General features: G+C 37.3%; 3 protein-coding genes across 9 annotated transcripts in view; 2 read left to right on the top strand and 1 right to left on the bottom strand.

The window, feature by feature from the left end:
• The first annotated feature begins 1166 nt into the window (after positions 1–1166).
• On the top strand, positions 1167–9461 carry acsl5 (acyl-CoA synthetase long chain family member 5). The gene is made up of 21 exons (XM_026915210.3): positions 1167–1279; positions 2535–2700; positions 2874–2982; positions 3123–3187; positions 3289–3390; positions 4018–4117; positions 4473–4651; positions 4757–4789; positions 4902–4953; positions 5144–5217; positions 5325–5402; positions 5552–5686; positions 5859–5993; positions 6169–6264; positions 6635–6707; positions 6827–6915; positions 7001–7117; positions 7402–7545; positions 7657–7758; positions 8750–8821; positions 8953–9461. The coding sequence occupies exons 2-21, from the start codon at positions 2545–2547 to the stop codon at positions 9088–9090; spliced, it is 2049 nt and encodes a 682-aa protein (XP_026771011.3). The 5' UTR covers positions 1167–1279; positions 2535–2544; the 3' UTR covers positions 9091–9461.
• Positions 9462–9711: 250 nt separating this feature from the next.
• On the bottom strand, positions 9712–15372 carry zdhhc6 (zinc finger DHHC-type palmitoyltransferase 6). 3 transcript variants are annotated; one of them, XM_026915212.3, is made up of 11 exons: positions 15233–15372; positions 14092–14623; positions 13863–13954; positions 13560–13719; positions 13192–13353; positions 12845–12898; positions 11309–11476; positions 11178–11219; positions 10947–11092; positions 10821–10867; positions 9712–10703 (listed from the first exon to the last, which is right to left on the bottom strand). In XM_026915212.3, exons 2-11 carry the CDS (start codon positions 14356–14358, stop codon positions 10600–10602), a joined length of 1242 nt encoding a protein of 413 aa, XP_026771013.1. In that variant the 5' UTR covers positions 14359–14623; positions 15233–15372; the 3' UTR covers positions 9712–10599. The 3 variants fall into 3 exon arrangements, with proteins under 3 accessions (XP_026771013.1, XP_026771014.1, XP_026771012.1); XM_026915213.3 differs by having other exon boundaries at positions 15208–15350; XM_026915211.3 differs by having other exon boundaries at positions 15149–15280.
• Positions 15373–15460: 88 nt separating this feature from the next.
• Positions 15461–20334, top strand: part of vti1a (vesicle transport through interaction with t-SNAREs 1A) — a 110020-nt gene continuing 105146 nt past the window's right edge. For all 5 annotated transcript variants that reach the window (XM_026915485.3, XM_053238387.1, XM_026915482.3 and 2 more), the window contains exon 1: positions 15461–15668. In XM_026915485.3, coding sequence (XP_026771286.1) covers positions 15575–15668 — 94 coding nt within the window. In that variant the 5' untranslated portion in view covers positions 15461–15574. The remainder of the gene's footprint in view (positions 15669–20334) is intronic.

Below are 20334 nucleotides of genomic sequence, written 5' to 3' on the forward strand. Positions count from 1 at the left end.
TCACATTTTTTGGCATTAACTCTCTACATATAAATAAAAAATGTATGTAATTCTTATAAATGTGTTATGAAGGCTCAGTGTATGTAGGTACCCTTCACATAAAGTGCTACCACTTTCTTTCTTTTTTCTCCTCATCTAACCTGATTGACTCGCTTCATAATGAGCATTTGAAATATAGATCTCAAGACCATCTTTGGAACCCGTGTGCATCCTTTTCAACTTTGACCCTTTATAAACATCAGAAGACAACACTACATCCTGAGGCAATATCAGAAAGATGGGCTTGACAATTTCCACTCTTTTTTTCACTTTTATCAGACTTTTATCAGCCATAGATTGCAAACCGTCCAAAGGTGCTCGCACCTTATCTGCTCCTTTAGTCTTCATTACATTCACATGTCAAAGTTCAGCTGAGCTGCTCGGGCCGAAGAGGTGAGATAATGATGCAGAGAGTGAGAAAGTGTGAAAGTGTGAGAAAGGTCATGCTGCGCCATGCCTGACTGTAGCTGAAACGTGATAATGATGGTTGATGAGTGCCGTGCTGGCTCAGGTGCTGCTCTCTTGTTAGCAGCTCTTTCTGACTCTGCTGACTACTTTTCTCAGTAAAGCTGTAAATTGTGTGCTGAATCACCAAACACAGGACTGTGAGCCACCTGTCCGATGCATCACACTTCTTTTGCAAGATTAGATTTTGAGTTCATGTTAATGTAACTAATGTAATATATGATTTACGTTATATTGTATAAGGATAAATTGAAGAGCATCTCAGTTTGTAGAGGTGTTAACATTATCAGCATCGTGTCCAGTGACTTGGTATAATATAGATATCAGAATGGTTTTTAGATAATTGCAGCTAGTGCTAGATGAGAGACAGAAGACTAAAGATGGGAAGTTTATTCTTGAACTCTCAAATATAAAATGTGGAATAAAATATCTGGTTGACTGCCAAAAACACAAAGACAGTTATTTCAGTTTGCCTCATGGAAATAAATTTACATATTAGACAAAAATGCACACTTTAGACAAGAAACTATTTCATGTTCATTGTTTTATTGAAACACAAAAAGTCTATGTTTATGTCCATACAATTTTTTTTTATCAGGAGATAGATAGCAGCCATGGTTCAAAGGTCACTTGTGTGCTTTCAGCTATTTTATTAGACCTGTGCACATGCTTTCTTCCTGTGTTTCTTGTTGCTTATGGAAGAGGCTCTTTCTGTCGGATTTAGTTTCTAGCGTCACTACCTGAGCAACGTTGCAGACTCCTGCAGGACATACAGGTACTGGATTTAGCATAGAGCTGAAAATACAGAATATTAATAAAATACAGAATTCTAAGAATTTTTCATAGGACAGAGACAATATGATAATATTATCTATGATATTATACTATAATATTATAATATATTCATTTTGGTGGTTGGGTAATGATTATGGTGTCCTTTTCTACCTGGGAGTTGCCATGCCATTCATAGCCAGTCATAAATAATTAACAAATATTTGGCATGCTAAAATATGTGGAAATTCAGAAATCTCTTCTGAACCTCCTCTTGTTTAGGTCAGTGCTTCCCAGTCCTGCACCTTGACTAATCATGCATTATACAATTGAGGATTTTCATTGCACCTAATAGTTTTTTCCACTATGTGTCAGTTTACAATGGGTTAGTACAGGGACACAATAATATTTATTTCTTTGGGAGCTTCTTTCGGCTCTTGGGCATAGTTCTGCATAGGCTAAGTGTGTACTGATAAAGAAATGCTATGTGATATTAGATTAGATGTAGTGGTGGTTTAAGTGCATTGTTTTAGGTATTGATCATTGTGTTTACCTGTGTGTTCTTTATTGGCACTCAAAAGCGTAACATTGCCAATAATTAGAACGCAGTTGGATAGTTAAGAGTTCTTAGCTTAATAATGAGGTTCAGCACTGGCTCCCCTTTAGTTAGGTCAGAACTGCTTACTGGCACCAAGAAAAGGGATCACATCATTCCAGTTTTAGCCTGTCTTTACTGTTTCTCTGTCCAGTACAGGATCTAATTATTTGTTTTTAAAGCTCTTAATGGGATAGCCCCTTCCTACATTGTGGAAACACTCCATTGTAAAAATGACAAGCTGACGTGGTTCTAGGCTTAATCTTTTTTCTGAGAGTAAACTACAGTGTGAGTGTGTGATAAGGGAATTCTTGGAGAGATTCTATGGTAAATCATATTAGTCTTGATGCAACCTCTGACCATTCTTGTTTTCTACCTTTGAAGGTTAAATATAACAATCCTGTGTGTTATCCATACTGTAGTCCTGTAGTCCTGTAGAAAACACTAACTATCCAAAGAACACTTCAGGAACCCTTTTTTTTAATTAGTATATCAGTCAATTATCCACATTAATTAATGTAACAGTTGTTTAATCCCTTAAAGTCTTAACTTATCATTTAATTATTCAGCTTAAAGCATGATATTCAGTCATTACTACAAATTATGCAATAACTTCAGTAAAATTATTATAACTTTTTTAATGTGATTTGTTTTTCCCACACAGGTCTGACAGAATGGAGTTCTTATTTGAGTTTCTATTCTCTCCACTGCCTACCTCAGGACTGGTGTTCTTGTTTGGGCTCGCTGCAGTCGCCCTGACTTATCTCAACACCAGGCCCAAGCCCCTACGGCCGCCTGTCGATCTGAACAGGCAGACTGTGGGCATTGCGGTGAGAGCCTTCTACCTGCAATGTACTGAATGGTCAAATATTATACATGCATGTAATAATATAGAAGAGAGATTTCACATGGCAGTACTGAATGATACTGGGAATTGGAATACAGTTTGTAAACACTACAACTACTTATTCAGCCATTTTATGCTGATAATACTGATTTGCAGGGTGGAGCCAGGAAGTATGCAGTTCTAAAAGATGACAATTTAATATCCTATTTACATGAGGATGCCAAGACGCTATATGAGGTTTTCCAAAGGGGATTACATGCCTCAGGTAAAATGCCTCCAGTCACATATGCTAGTTATTAGCATAAAGCATTAGTTCAGTTTTTTTTTTACAAATGCACTGGACACTCTCCAGCATCTGCACATCTGTCTCACCCCTGCTCTATCTTATTTATAATATCCGTACAGGAAATGGGCCTTGCCTGGGGTACAGAAAGCCTGGGAAGCCATACCAATGGCTGAAATACAAACAGGTACTCCTATTGGGAATATACATATTAGCTGAAGTTCATCATGGATAGGGCTTAATGTGAGAAGCTATTTGCATTTCAGTGGTGCTCTTTGGTTTCTGCAGGTTTCGGATAGGGCTGAGTACTTGGGCTCTGGACTGCTCCACAAAGGACTGGAGCCCTCACCAAAATCATTCATTGGCATCTTTGCTCAAAACCGGCCTGAGGTGATATTCCAACTGCAACAGCTTTAACAGGCTCATAAATATCATTCTAAAATGAAAAGTTCTTTTTTAATGTTTGACTTTATAATTTAAATCAATATTTCTGTGTATGTATCGCCTATCTCCTTCTTATCTATCTCCTATTAATCAACATGTCTATCTTGCTATTTTATCTTTATCTACGGGATCTTAGAGTATGGAATTTCAACATTTTCTCTTGTATGAGGAGACAAAGGAAAACCGGTTTAACTGAAAACTCACTACTAACAGTCAGTTTTGGATTATTCATACGTGAATACCACAAAACCTAACTGGAAATACTTTTTACCATATTGCTCCAGTAAAACATTCTCTTACCTCTCAAGTCTTAAGACCTTTAAATGTTTATTGACGCGATTAAATAATTTAATTATTAAGTAAAATAATTAAATAATTGTCCTTAGGCTTACATTATAGGTGAGGTTTGAGGTAACAGGTTTTCTGGGAAATTATTGTTTTTGGTAATTTCCCATAAACAACATATACAAAAGTAGATAAATGCTGGAGTATGTTTTTAAAGACCATTTCTGTGACAGATATAGGACAATTGATGGTTTTATAGGCTGATCAATATCTGTTCCTTGTATACAGTGGATTATCTCTGAACTGGCCTGCTATACTTATTCCATGGTGGCAGTTCCTCTGTATGACACGCTGGGTCCTGAGGCACTTATCTTCATCATTAACAGAGGTAATTAGACCTGCTTACCTCTCAGCTTCATTAGAGGTGTTCACTGGCACAGGTAACACCTAACTGGGTTCCCTTGAGCTTTAATGAAACCATGAGGCTGGAATTATTCAAGATTAAAGATTCGATCTTGAACATCCTGCTGCCTGTATGTTTTCCCCCAAGAATGAGTGATATGTTTAAAAAAAAAAAAGGTCAACGGGTCTCTACACTCTTATCTCCTGTTAAAAAGTGAATAATGTTAGTAGTTCATATTCATATTCAAATTCATATCAGGCTACTCCCAATATACTACTTTTCTATGTACACTGGAACTTGGAATGGGATCCTAATTGCTATCTATTTCTGTTCTTTACAGCCAACATATCTACAGTACTTTGTGACAAGCAGGACAAAGTGGAGACTCTTCTCGCTAATTGTGAAAAAGGTCTTACTCCTGTGCTCAAATCTATCATTGTTATGGACCCATTTGATGCTGCTGTGACAGAACGAGCATCTAAGTGTGCAGTGGAAGTCTTGAGTCTGAAGGATATGGAGGTAATCTCCAAAAGCACATTTATTAATGTGGTGCCACTATTTCTATATTTTCAATGCTGTGTCCATTACTCACAAATGACCTTACAATGTATTTTTGCACTTTAGGCTCTGGGGAAAGATAATCTTCGAAAGCCAATTGTAAGTTATTTAGTTGAGTACTATGTCTTTATAAGAAATACTGTAGAAATATGAGAGAGGAATATTGTTTGCAGAGAAATATTTATCAAATATGTTCATTTTCTATCTCTAGCCACCAAAGCCAGAAGACTTGAGTATTGTGTGCTTTACCAGTGGAACTACTGGTGGGTGCACATCTTCACCTATGATGATATCAATACCACATACTACAAACTATATAAAGGCCATTTGTTTTACTTAAAAAGTTGATGTTACAACATTTCTGAATGTGTTTTTTCCTCACATTTTTTTTCAGTAACTGTAAAAAGTTATACATACAGCTGCAATACAGTTGACTTTCATCAACTTTTTCAGGTGATCCAAAGGGAGCCATGTTAACCCATGAAAATGTTGTGGCAGATGCTGCTAGCTTTGTTAAAAGCTTTGAGGTATTATACATCACTGTACATTTTGTACATGTTTTGTTATCAGTGGTATTAGTCCATGAGAGGAGTTCCTATTTTAATAATGAGAAATCAATTCATGTTCACCCTAGAGTGCCTTCACACCACTTTCCAGTGATGTGTTGATCTCGTTCCTGCCATTGGCTCACATGTTTGAGAGAGTTGTGCAGGTATGGGTTTCTATGGTAGATCTTTAATTCAGTGGCATATCTGATGACTTTGTTATACGACTTTCTATTTGTTGGGCTCATAGTTGTCTAACTAGTAACTGTGCTGAGTCCATGCTGAACTTAGTGTTGTGTCTGTGTATGTCTGCTAGACAGTGCTGTATGGTGTTGGCGGAAGGGTAGGTTTCTTCCAAGGAGACATCAGACTGCTTCCTGATGACATGAAAACCCTGAAGCCCACAGTTTTCCCAGTCGTCCCACGTCTTCTCAATCGTGTATATGACAAGGTATTGTAAGATTCTTTTTGTCCAACCTCTCTCTCAAACATTAGCCAACTGTTCGTCATGTGATGCCTGATGATATGGACATTAGATCTAGTCTAGTAAAAGACCCTGAAATGCTCTTTAGCCTATACACAGACTTTTCATTGTTAATCTGACCTTCCCTTCATTCTTTCAGATTCAAAGTGGGGCCCAGACTCCATTCAAGAAATGGCTCCTGAACTTTGCCATTGCAAGGAAACATGCAGAGGTGAAGCAGGGCATCATCAGAAACAACAGCATATGGGACAAGCTCATCTTCCACAAAGCACAGGTATCCCTATCAGGCATAAATTACATCTGGCCACAGTGTTTCTGTGACAGCACTGATGGAACATTTCTAAGCGAAGGAAGTTTGCTTTCCAGCACTGGAAAAGAAAGTATTGAAATGGTAATGAAACCAGCCACTGATCTTGATCTTGAATGCTTGTATGTGTCTCTGGCCCCAGGAATCTCTTGGGGGATCTGTGCGGGTGATGGTGACAGGTGCTGCTCCCATTTCACCTGCTGTGCTCAGCTTCCTCAGAGCATGCCTTGGTTGCCAGGTGAAAAATCTTCCTTGGTTTCAATATATCCTTTTGGCTGTCAAGCAAAGGATTTTATAAACATTTTATTTAGTATTTTAAATGGCCAGGTTACTATTCAGTAAGTACTATGAAACATGTATTAACTACAGTGAAAGTAATAGGTAAAGGATAGTAAAGAGATGTGTAATTTTAAGAGCCAGGAATATAAGTCTATACACACCAACTGATCTGGGAAGTTTAAGGGGTTAATTAAACATGAATGTCAAAACTACAGTACCCTTGCTTAGTAGTGGTCACTGTGTCTGTTGTTGAGGTTAGGGGCAACATAGGACATGCTTACTTATCTCAGTGACCCAGAGTTGACCTGTGTCTCTGACCTGATTTCCAGATATTCGAGGCATATGGCCAAACTGAGTGCACAGCTGGCTGCACCATCTCCCTGCCTGGGGATTGGACTACTGGTATGTTTCTATAGTAAAATCACCTTATTTAACAGCAAAATATGCATGCTTGAGGCTAATGTATACTCAAATGGACTTAAATGTACCATCTGTACCATTCAACATGCTTTTGCGTTTAGGACATGTTGGAGTACCTGTTCCATGTAATGTGGTCAAACTAGTAGATGTCGAGGAGATGAACTATTTCGCATCTAATGATGAAGGAGAGGTAATATGAGCATCTTCTCCTCAACATGAAGATCTATAATGGTTGTTCTTTACACTGTAAAAATCTATAATTATTTGTGTCTTAGGTTTGTATTAAAGGGAAGAACGTGTTCTGTGGATATTTGAATGATCCAGAGAGGACAGCTGAGGCCCTCGACCAAGATGGATGGCTACATACTGGAGACATTGGCAAATGGCTTCCGGTGGGATTCCTTTCTTAATATTAAATCATTAATTACTTCTAAGAAATGGTTAAATTTTTTTTAGACATATACAGTATATGGGATACTCTATTATTGTCCAAACTACTGAGCAGTCCATCTGGTTCAAGTGGGATAGATGCATGTAGGTTAGATTACAGGTTAGATCCTCTTCATACCATGTTTTGTTTGATCTTCAGTAGATATTTCCTAGTTGTCTTCTAAATTGTGTCCTCTCCATATTTAAATGCCATGTATTAATGATGTGGTTTTGCACAATTTACTAGACTGGAGTTTTGAAGATCATTGACAGAAAGAAGAACATCTTCAAACTGGCTCAAGGAGAGTACATTGCTCCTGAAAAGATCGAGAATGTTTACATTCGATGTGGTTCAGTTGCTCAAGTATTTGTTCATGGGGACAGTTTGCAGGTAAGCAGCACCTCTTTAATCCCACCTATTGAAATGAATGATTTTAATGGTATGCAGTGAACCTTTGGAGAGTTCATCATATTGTGTAAGTCATTTTTCGTCTATTTTCAGTCCTGCTTAGTGGCCGTTGTGGTGCCGGATGCTGAGACACTACCTGGTTTGGCTGAGAAGCTTGAAGTTAAGGGTTCATTGGCAGAACTATGTAAAAACCAGGTCTGATACCCTTTATAATAAGTCTTTCAAACATATATCACCTGATATTCAATACTCCTACTATTTGGGGTCAATGACAGATAGAATTTGGTCATCAGTTAAAAAAATGTACTGCAGCAGTACTACTGAAAGAAGTTACTTTAAAGAAGTTACCCGAGTCAAAAGTAGATGCAACAGTTTGCTTCTTGGCCTTAAGCTGTTATCTCAACAGGTGACCTTTCAACCTTTTAAAGAACCCAGCTCTTTAAAAAAAACACAAAGTCCAACACAATCAGTGGAGTAATACACTACTCATATATAAATGGCTGTGGCTATATTGTAATGTATTGGGGCTGCACACTAACTTTTCAAGCACATAGCAATAGTGCTTACAAAGCCTCAAATTTCTATTACAGAAAAAATAATGCTTCATTTAATTATCATTATAAGTAATGACACTGACATTAAATTTGATACCCAACTTTTTTTTGCATTTTGGTTCCATACTTGTTGATACAGGCAGCTACACTACTAGTTAAGTAATTTAGTTAACTTTTACTAACACTTAGCAGTGCCAGCTAGCTTACATAGCTGTTTGTCTACAAGCAAACAACATTTCAGTTGCTGAGATTCATGTAAGTTACACCCACATGATTGAGAAATGTTTGCTCAGCAGTATTGCATATGCGTTACCTTTTAACCTCTGTAGAAATGATGTTTGTACCAGTGTCTCATTTCTAATGGTACACATACCACTGGTATAAGAGATATGCAAGGTGCCATTTCTATTTCTTAATACTTTTTTTTTTTTTTTTTTTTTTGGTTATATACATACAGTACTTCCTATGTATTGGCTAATGTGTAGTTTTACTATTATCAGAAGACAAAATTAATTTGCAGGTTCTTGTTGAACAAACCATTACTACTTGTAATCTAGTTGGTTAATATGACACACTCCCTGATGCATACAACCAGTTATGGAGAATAATGCCATTGTTTTATTCCTTTACAGCAAATTAAGAAGGCTATCCTCTCTGACCTTGTAAAGCTGGGACGTGAAGCAGGGCTCAAATCCTTTGAACAAGTAAGTGACATTTTTAAATCTGAAAAATATGGTAGAGTAAGCAAACTACTGTGTATTTTCCTAAAGAGATCACAACAAAACTATACACAAAAGAAACGTTGCTAACGTTGCTGACTTTTTCTATCACTAAGGTGAAAGACCTGCATCTCCACCCTGAGCCGTTCACTATAGAGAATGGCCTTCTTACTCCAACACTTAAGGCAAAAAGAGGTGACCTCAGCAAGTTCTTCAAACATGAGATTGAAAGTCTTTACGCCAACCTGCAGTGACGCATCAACAAAGGCTATATGGATTAAGTTCCTGTGACCTACGGACTAACTCAGAGAGCCAAAGGAATGTACACCATAAAGCTTAGATGAGGAGCACAAGGTATAGAGATACAGTATTAGGTTTATAGAAGTGCTGAGTCAGCTTGACTGTGTCCTTTAAGCCTTGTTTTATGCTCGAATGTACATATTAATGGAATACTCCATTTTCATTTCATTCCCTATCCCTAGAATAGAACTGAATAGCAGTTGATCGAAGGCTAGCTGTAATGGGAGTCTAAAGGCAGCTACTGAATTTTGTCAATAAACAAAAAATACATTTATTTAAAAATGCGTTTATATAACGCAAATACAAAAGCCTGTCACAGTCTAACAGTCTAAGAGTCTAAGACATAAGAATATCTGAAAAAAGTTGTTCCATAGTTTTATCCAGCTTTCCAACACTGGAGCAATACAGTAAAAAATAGTAGTTTTTATTCTTGGGAACACATGATCACAAATTCCTCTTGGAAAAAGGGTGATTATTACAGTTTTAGAGTTTAATTTACAAATTGTTTTTCACTGAAGAATTCATGAGTTATTAAACATGCTTTCATACAGAAATTCTCTCACTGCCCCAACGAGTGCCCTTAGACTTTTATTATAAGTGTGTTTTATTCAAACATTTTTTGTTTTTTTCAGTACAAGGAAATGTTTTTCAATTGTTGTTTATATTTCACTACAGTTGCAATAGACAAAGATTAGGCTGGAAAATGCTGAATCCTTTCATTTAATGCTATGTACATTTGAAAATATTAAGCACTGAAAAGAGGAATTACCGAATAAATTATTTCCATTGTTTTATATATACATATATTTAAAAAAACATAAACAAGATGAAATTATACAGAGCAGAAATGTTTACTTCTCTATTGTGAGGTTCACGTCAGTTTTACAAAAATAATCAAAAATAAAATCAAAATTTTTTTTCTGTACAAAGAATACAGAGTATTTGCATGACTAAGACCTTGATACATCTGGCAAAGGCATTGCATAAACGGCTTGGACATCAAAGAGAGAGAGAAACAGAGAAAACAATATATTCAAGTAAACATTTGCTCAGCTCCTAAGAAGGAATGCTTACAAGCCCCAGTTCATCACTTCAGGAACAATTCCCTCTGTGCTATATGCCATTTATATTCTCTTTGGAAATATTACAAAGGTACACAAGTTCATATGAAGAAGCAGAATTTGCTGGTTTGGACAGTTAGACAGTTGATCTGCTATTGAAATGATTTAAAAATCAGACATCTCTCGATCAGCCAGGAACAAAAGTAGAGCATGATACTGAGTTGGTGGAATCAGACTTCAGTCTTAAATCATGAATCTTCAGTTTTCAATTTTTTTTAAGGGAACCCTAAAAGAATCTATGCAGAACTCCAAAAAACCATCACATTAACCACCCACAGAACCTTGAAGAATGATTTTTGCTAAAAGTGTACAAGTCAAACAGTAAAACACACCCCACTTGTCTTATTTGTCTTTCTTTTCCTCACATGCGGGTGTGTTATTCGCTGAGTCATAGTGGCACTTTTCCACACAGCGGCGTGGAAACCACCCTCTAACGCGGAGTCCAGCTAAAGCAGCAGAGAAACAAAAAAGAAAATTTTTTTAGAATGGTTAAACTTTTTAAAATACTTATTATATGAAATGCAAAGATTATGACAAACATTTCCACTGTGACATTGGTGTACCTTTGGTCTTTTCCTCATCCAAAACTTTGTCCCCATACATCCACCACCTGGATATTAAAACATCAATTCTCATTATTCATTGTTAAAGTGAGCATTAAGGGTTGCATTAAGCTGTCAGTGACTCACTTGGTTCCTCTTGTGGCGAAGATGGTTTCCCCTTTCGTGAGTCTGATCCTGGGTTCTTCAGTGCAGGGCGACCTGAAGAACGTGTTTATTCCCTTTCCTAGTGGACACCATGCTCCATTGTAGTCCTCCACAACCCTGTACTGCACCTACAGAAAGCAGAACCTGGTTTTACACTTAGTTTATGTCAATGCTGCCATCTTGTGTCCAATAGACATCATGACAACTACTCACACTTCTCACACGCTTGTCAGCTTTCTGCTTCAGCTGCTCAATCTGAAAAAGGCGATACAAATTCAACAGTCTTATGTGAACCATGAAGAATATAATGTGTGATGTTATTAAAACTTATAGTGAGAACGTACAGTTAGTGTGTGCTGGTGGCATTTGTCATTTACGGGCCATTCAATGCCATCTCCCTCTGGGGTACCAGACCAGGTGAACACCTGCTTAAAGTTCTCCCAGCGACTTCCCAGGTCATACGGGAAGATGAACTCCTCTCCTGTTTGGTAGTATTGGATTCTGTCTTTGGCCTGAAGGGAACATTTGAGGCTTGTAAGTCAAAGAGTATTGTATATGCATAAAAATGTAATTCACCAAACACAAACATCTGAAACTTACAGACAAACGATATTCCTAATTTGACTCTGCATGATCAGGCATGAGATAAAATAATGTTGGATTAAATTTCAAAATACAAAGCAATAGCAATTGTAACTGTAGCAGAGACTCTTGGCTTTGACCTATGACTTCTATGAGTGGTTCTAAGATTTTGTAACTGATTTGTCAGGCATTGAGCCTGGCTACATATATATACATATATATACACTACATACATATATATATATATATATATATATATATATATATATATATATATATATATATATATCCACTAAAACTAATGTTACTGCTTCAGTGACTACATTGAAGGAACAGAAATTACAAAGCACATGGGTCATGCCATGAGGTCTTCCTTAAAACTGGGAGAAGATTTTTTTTTTAAATCGAATACAAAAATATGAATAAATAAGACATTGTCCATTTAGAAAGATGAGAAGTTGCCACTACAGGGTGTAGCTCTGGATTTATTCAACTTTGATGTTAACTGAACACTTTTTTAAAGCACATCACTGTAAAGGAAGATTAATCTTTAGATGTTGCAGTGAAGTCTTTTATATTTGATGAATACATTAAACATTTTCACTTCAGGGTTATTTTTTGTATTTTTGTTCTTCATTTAACATAATATTATGAACATTTGATCACATTAACATTGGACTGTGAAGCTTGTATTGGGATACGCAGATGCTTTAATCCATTACAGAAGTGCTTGTGCAGATTACTCAGAGTCTAAAGATAGCAACAAGACACTGCCAGAAACAGAAGTAAGTACATTATTGTTTAGAATACAAGAGCTTCAAATATGTAAGGCTTGTTTTAACGCTTAAAAGAGTGTTGTTACATCTAGAACATACCGATATATGGAATTAAAACGAGCATGTTACTAGGGCTGCACAATATTGAAGAAAAACGCAATACGTTATAACATGTTAAATAATGCGATATTCGGTACGATAATGCTATAAGTATGTAAAACCAATTTAAATTATTATTTTTAAAAACTGAAAATGACATAACCAACATACGTTTCATGTTCTTTTGAGGAAAATAAAGCATTCTCTGTTATCTGTGTCGCTCTAAAACTTTGACTTTTCATAACTTTTTGAAGTATTAAAATCATTCAGTTATCGCAAACCCTTGCAAACCCTTGCGATCGCAAATCGCAAACCCTTGCGATATGCATATTGCGATATTTACATTGGTGAGATTTTGATAATTTCGAAATATTGAGCAGTCTTACATGTTACATTTGGCAATGAAAGGGTAAACATGCTCACCTTCTCTTCGATCCATACTTCGATTGAGGTTTTGTTTCGCAGAATCACTTTCATCTGAAAGTAAAATGTCATTCTTTATCAAACTCTTGCAATTGCATGCTATGACATTTCGTAAGGTCATGGTGTAGAGGCTTACTAGGCAATTGAATTGCGTGTTTTGGCCAACTCTGCTAGTATCTCCCATGTTGTGTAAGCTGAATTTTTCAGTTATTTAGCAGATGACCATATTAGCAAACATATTACACAGATCAAGACGGGAAATAAAACATCTAAAAAAACCCTGCACGGGAGACAAAATAAGGGACTAACGAAAAGTTGAAAAGAGCTGACTAAATAATATGCTGTACCTGAATAAAAAACAGCATGCCAACGGCAATGGTAGTGCCCAATGCCAGTCCCAGAGCAAAGAGATTGGCTGCAAAAGCTGATATGCTGAATGGCATTATGGGATGGTGGACACGACGGGGAGCACTCATGTCTATTTTCACTGAGCTCCAACCAAAAGAGATCTGCAGCAGAAGTACAAAGAATATGCACATATAGTTCTTTAGCATATAGACACACTGTATATGGATATATTTGTATTACAAACCTTTACAGATCAATATCTGAGCTGGACTGAATCTATGTGGCCCCTTTAAGGGTTATTATTAATCACAGTAGTTTATTTGCCAGAGCCTAATAAATAGAAAGATGAATGGATGGACCTACTGACCCGGTCATTTAACTGAGAGTACATTGTCATGATGAAAATGAAAGCAGCGTGGATGCAGCCCAGCGGGGCGAGGAGGAGGAAAGTGGTGAAGTAGGCGTGATTCAGATGTCCGCAGCAGTTGTTGATCCAAGGACAATGGTGATCCATCTTCATCACACACCTGAAGAAGGAGAAGAGGCAGCAAAGTATAAAAAGTCTTTAATTATGTTATGAACTAACTCAGTTCTCAAGACAAGTACTAAATGCTACATTCTCTCTGATGCTGCAAGTATAGTTAGTAGTAAAAACACACGCAAATGCTACCTGTTACACTTTCTGCAGTGATGAGATCTTGGGGCTTTATAACCTTCACACACTCTACAGAACTGTAAGTACATAGTGTCTTGCTGATTCTCCTGTTAGAGAGAAGACACCACATGACCAACTTGCGGTTATATTATACCGAGTTAATCAGATTAGAGAAGAAAACAAAAATCATGGTTATCAAAAAATCTCTAAAACATTTCAAATCACTCCAGAGCTTTGTATTTACCGGTTTCCATGCTAAAGGAATATATCCAGGACCGACAAACATGGCATTGAAATAGTTGTAGAGAATGAGGACAGTCCAGTTGATGAGCATAATGAAGTTAATGCTGCCACTCGTAGTGTCCAAGGGCCAGTACCAGATAATAGAGTCCAGTATGGCCATGGAGGAGCACACAGCTATGACTGTAAGTGCAATGATCGGACCCCAGTGACAGAGCCTCCTAACTTCATGGAGGTTTTGAAACACAATAATGGCAGATATAATGTTCATTTTGTACGGACAGTATTTCTTTTGCTTTTAAAGTTCCTTGAAATAGCAAATTGTTAGTTATTTGTTCTTTCTCTAACGCAGTGATTTGACCAGGAGGAGGATAAAATATATGTTTTCTGTCTTCTCCGAAACATCCAGCGATCAGTTGTGTCATGGGTTACAGGAGCCGTCTGTGTGGTAGAGTCACTAGCTTTCTGCTTGTGTGGCATCCTTTCTTTCTGAGCAGCTTGTTGGTTTACTCTCAAGCAGGAAGCATGTCACCCATCTAGGCAGAAGAGTGGAGAGGAACAGAGAATAGAGAAAAGATAAGTCCATTGATGACTCTGGTATGGGATAAAAATTCATGAAAAGTTCTAATGTTATGCAATATGTAGCAGATGGCTAATTCAAGGCAGTTGTAACACTGCTTGTGATGTTCAGCCAGGAGTCTGACTACTACACAGACTGCAGACTGTTGATGACTCTTTCATTTCAACAGACTGGTCTTGACTTGTCTTGTCCTTGTCCTCTGTGCCTTACAAAAACTGCACAGTGACGCAAGACTTAGGATATGCAGATCATTACACTCAACTTAAATGTATATCATTTACAGTACATGCAGAACACATCCTAACCGTAAATCTAATCTAGCAACAGTCATTCATTTTTATTTCTAGGCAACTACCAATATAGCAAGCAAGCTAGCGAGCACTGCTCCCATGACATATACGGATCATTCAAAAACCATACATATTTACCCATTAATGCCAATGTAAATGCTGTAATATGCATTAGATAAATTAGTAGTTACCTCTGAAAAATGTTGCCCTTTGCAGTAACAGCTAGCTATCACTCACATCAAGCATTTACCTCCACCCACGAAGATACTACTCACTTCCTCATTCTCTCAGCCGCAGTCCGAGCGGTGCGCCGCTCATGTCTTCCGTGTACACAAAGATGCAAATGTGCCACACGAGACAAAACTTATTATTACAGCTAATACTTGTTTTTCGTCCACTTTTGAAACGTCCGAAGTCAGCGCGATAAGATTTAACTACAACATTCTCTGGCTTTTTTTCCCCATAGAACCAATGAAACTTTAGTATGTTTTCGCCGGAAAACAATTTCTGTGACACGTCCAGGAAGTGACGGCAACGTCAATAACAACATTTGATACAACTAGCGGAACAGTGTCACGACATCCGTCTTAGAGCATTTAAATTAACAATTCACAACAATGTCTTCGGATTTTGAAGCCTACGAACAGGAGTTTGGTACTCTCACCGCAGAAATTACCAACAAAATTGGAAGAATACCTAAACTTAGTGGAGGTAAGTGCTGTCCCCACTCAGACTGGCAGCTGAACCGAGGCAGCTAGTCAGCTTGTTGTAATGCTAGCGAGCTGGAAACAGCCCAAGCCGCAAAGCCGGTATGCAGTTGCCAAGGAGTTGCTACAGTGTGAGCTGAGTGAGTGCTGCTGCTTCTCACTAGCAGGTTACAAGGAGAAACTATAAAACAGACTCTTCATTGTTTCTGTTAGAAAGCTAACCACAAGCACGCGTTATCAAATGACCAGTTTGTTTTTCTCCTTACTACAGATACACTTAGTGTTTAGTTTTCTGTGGGGATTTTAGTGTTCGGCTAGTAACTGTACCTCATTCTCATGTTCTCAGTGTGGTGAAGTTTATACAGCTGACGTTTCCTTAATAGCAAATCAGCTTGAAGCTGAAACTTCTGTAGTTACAAATAAAAAAAAAACCTGTAAAGTGAAGTCTTTGTTTTCAGAAACCTAGTAAACTAGTAAGTGTCTTTATGAGAACAGGGTTAGCTGAATGTTACTGACATACAATCCCCTCCGAAAGTATTGGAACAGCAAGGCCAATTCTACTGTTTTTGCTATACCTTGAAGACTTTTGGGTTTGAGGTCAAAAGATGAATATGAAATGATAGATCAGAATTTCAGCTTTCATTTCCTGATATGTACATCTAGAAGATAAGTTAAACAACTTAGAATATGGCATCATTGGTGGCAGACCACCCAATTTTTAGGTGAGCAAAAGTATAAGAACAGTCTTAAAGTAACTAACACTTAATATTTGGTTGCGTATCTCTTGCTTCAATAACTGCATCAAACCGGCGACCCACTCACCAAACTTTTGCATTATTCTTTTGTGATGCTTTTCTAGGCTTCTACCACAGCTTTTTTCAGTTGTTGGCTGTTTTGGGGGGTTTCATTCTGCTCTTCTGGAGGTGAAATGCTGCTCAATTGGATTAAAGTCTGGTGATTGTCTTGACCAGTCTAAAACATTACACTTTTCCCCTGAGTAAGTCCTATGTCGTGTTGGCAGTGTGTTTTGGGTCATTGTCTTGCTACATGATGAAATTCCTCCTAATTAGTTTGGATCCATATCTCTGTAAATTGGCAGACAGAATGTTTCTGTAGACTTCTGAATTCATTCTGCTGCTAACATCATTAGTTACATCATCAGTAAAGATTAGCGAACCTGTTCCAGAAGCAGCCATGCAAGCCCAAGCCATGACACTACGTCCACCGTTCTTGACCGGTGAGCTTGTATGTTTTGTATCGTTAGCAGATCCTTTCTTTCTCCACACTTGGGCCTTTCCATCAGTTTGGTAGAGGTTAATTTTGGTTCCAGAACTTTTGTGGCTCATCTCTGTATTTCTTTGCGAATTCCAATGTGACCTTCTGATTCTTACTGCTGATGAGTGATTTGCATCATGCAGTATGGTCTATTTATTTCTGCTCTCCAAGTATTCTTTGAATGGTGGACTGTGATAGCTTCACCCCTTCCCTGTGGAAGTTGATGATGATGCCACTGAGTTTGTTTTTGTGTTTTTCTTCACAGCTCTCACAATGTTTCTGTCATCAACTGCTGTTGTTTTTCTTGGCTGACCTGTTCGATGTCTGGTTATTAGTACACCAGTGATTTCTCTTTTTTTCAGGACATTCCATACTGTTGTATTGTCTATGCCAAATGCTTGTGCAACGGCTCTGTTAGATTTCCCTCTTTCTCAGCTTCAGAATGGCTTACTTTTCTCTCATAGGCAGCTCTCTGGTCTTCATGTCTCTGGTCTTCATGGCCTTGGTTTATCCTTTTTAACAACAAATGCAGTCTTCACTGGCAAACCCCAGGGCTCAAATCAAGAGTAGATATTCAGAGCTATTAATTGTTTAAAATTGTTTAATCTAACAGGGTAAACCTGCATGACAAGAAACACCTGTCAGTCACATGTTCCAATATTTTTGATCACTTAAAAATGGGTGGGTTCAAACAAAACGTGCCATGTTTTATGTTGTTTAACACATCTAGATGTAAATATTCTGAAGCTGAAATTCTGATGTCATCTCATATTCATCTTTTGATCTCAAACTCAAATAAAAAACAAAGAATTGGCCTTGCTGTTCCAATACTTTCAGATAAGATAACACTATTAATCCCAGGTTGGAAATTTCAGTGTTTCAGTGGCAGACAAGAGACCATGAAGAATATAAGAAAAAAAAGCAATATAGCAGCAGAAGAGTATTAAAATAAATAACTATACAAGTGTACAAAATTATATGAATATATACACTGAGTATAGATTCTGTGAAATATAGCACACTTATATGCTGGTTGTAACAGTGTGCAAAAATGTCGTTGTGCAGCATTGAACTGAGCTAAATTCTTAAAGTATGATGTGAATCCTAGAAGTAGTGCAGAAAAAAATCAACATGGCTTCTCAGGTGGAGAAGAACAGGTACATGTTTGAATATTCTGAGTGAATAATCTTACAAATAGGGACTCATTGTAAGCTTGAAATCTTTAACAATATTCTCATAAAGTGATTGAAACCTGATATTTAAACTTATGTAATTAAAAAGGCTTAACATTATTTTATTCTTTTATTTTTATTCTGTGTATTACTCTCTTCCAATAAAAACATACAAAAGCCTTATTATTCTTATTATTCTTATTATTATTATTATTATTATTTGGGGCTGTGTGGAAGAATTAAAGCACAAAGATCATTGTTAAACAGCAGGAGCATATCTCTACCAGTTAAGATGCATTTGCAGATCTGATCCATGGTCAGTTGGTGGTGCAGTGATACTGTTTTTTTGTTTCTTACATTTAACAGTGTACAAACGATAACACGTACAGCTTCCAGACTGATATACAACTGAAGAGTTATTAAGATTTTGGCATTGGGACTTACTTTCAATCCATTCCTGTTTTTCTGTACTTGGAAATAGTATTTCCCTGTTTCCTCACGTGTAGGTAGAGGAGTAGCTGGGAGCAAATGTGCCTCTACCAAATGCTTATTTGTGGGTGGTTAACAGAACACACATCCAGCTTTGCTGATCGATCAATTATTCATTCATTCATTCATTCATTCATTCATCAATCCATCTTCAGTAACCTCTTTATCCTGGTCAGGATCATGGTGGATCTGGAGCTTTTTCTAGGAACACTGGGCGTGAGGTGGGAATTTACACCCTGAATAGGACGACACACACATTCACACGATCCTTCATACCTAGAGACAATCTACCTACTGGCATGTTGTGGAAAGTTGGAGGAAACCTATGCAAACATGGGGAGAACAGGCACAAATAATTCCACACAGACACTAGCCCGAGCTCAGGAACAAACCAGTGATCCTGGAGCTGTGAAGAGCTGACAATACTAGCTGTGCCAATGTGCCACCTGCTGCTGGTCATGTGCATGTCAAATACCGTTGTTTTGTACAGTAATTTTGCTGTAATGATGTTCATTAAAAAAGCAACATCAGAAGAATTCTTCTTACTTTTAATCATATTTTATTAGCTGTCAGCTTCTAAAATAAGGAACAGGATTATTCAATCAGAATCCACCCAAACTGCATGAGTGCATCACACTTATTAATGTAAAAGGTCAGATCACACAGTGATTTCCGCTTTCCCCCGAAATTAGTTTTTGGCTGTGCTGCTGCATATAGCATACACTTAAGGGACATTCCAAGTTTACACTGACGGCCATGCAAGTATATTTTGTCCATTTAAACATTTTCTGCATTCTGAAATAAATCAAAGGTGGACAAAATCTTAATAATTTATTTTATACTAATCTATATTTCAACTTAATAATCAGTATTTACCTGTTCAGTTAATAACTATTTTCCAAAAATATTCTCCATTTCATGTCTTTTTAGGTTGAACCACAGAGGTACAGAAAGCATTTAAAAACACTGTCATAATATCCTATATATCATCCCTCATGACAACAAGCAACTGGTCACATTACAGCCCCACCAAATCTGATTGTGTTAGATGAGGAACATAAATGTTTCATAGTTCAAAGCCTTTGACTGGAAGTAATGATTAAAATATGACAGTGCAGCGATTTCATTATATAAATAACTAACTAAGAATGAACATTGTGTTTACCCACCATATATTTATAACTTCCATGGAACTTTCTCATCCAACAGCAGCGCCTTATTATACAATGTTAAAAGGTTGCACACCTGAACAAATGTAATTATAAAACTGAATTGTCAAAGTGTGCCTCAGAATCACCGGACATCATTCCCACAGAAAACTGTGGATTATTTGGAACAGCAGGAGGAAAATAGACACTCATTGTTGTGTTTATGTGATAAATGAGTCACACCTACTTCAAATTTAGGACCTTTTTTTTTTTTTAGCTTCCCCTTTGTGTGATTTGTGTTTCTCCATAGTTTATGCATTTCACACTTGGTCATATCCGGAGAGTTAATTGAGAATAAAAAACTGTGAAGCTTTTATTGTCATAACAGTTCTGTAAACAGCAGATCTTATATCGTAAGAATAACGACTAGTTGGTGTTCATTCTACCCTATTAAATAGTATGCTAGTACACATATGGGGTCATTTCTAATTAGTCAGACTCTTTAGTGCATAGTATGTGGTCCTGAATTCTCACTGTATGCAGTCGTCAGATTGTGTAGAAGGATGCAGCACAATGCACTATAAAA

This window comes from Pangasianodon hypophthalmus, chromosome 12, assembly GCF_027358585.1.
Source record: "Pangasianodon hypophthalmus isolate fPanHyp1 chromosome 12, fPanHyp1.pri, whole genome shotgun sequence".
In the NCBI taxonomy this organism is placed as follows: domain Eukaryota; kingdom Metazoa; phylum Chordata; class Actinopteri; order Siluriformes; family Pangasiidae; genus Pangasianodon; species Pangasianodon hypophthalmus.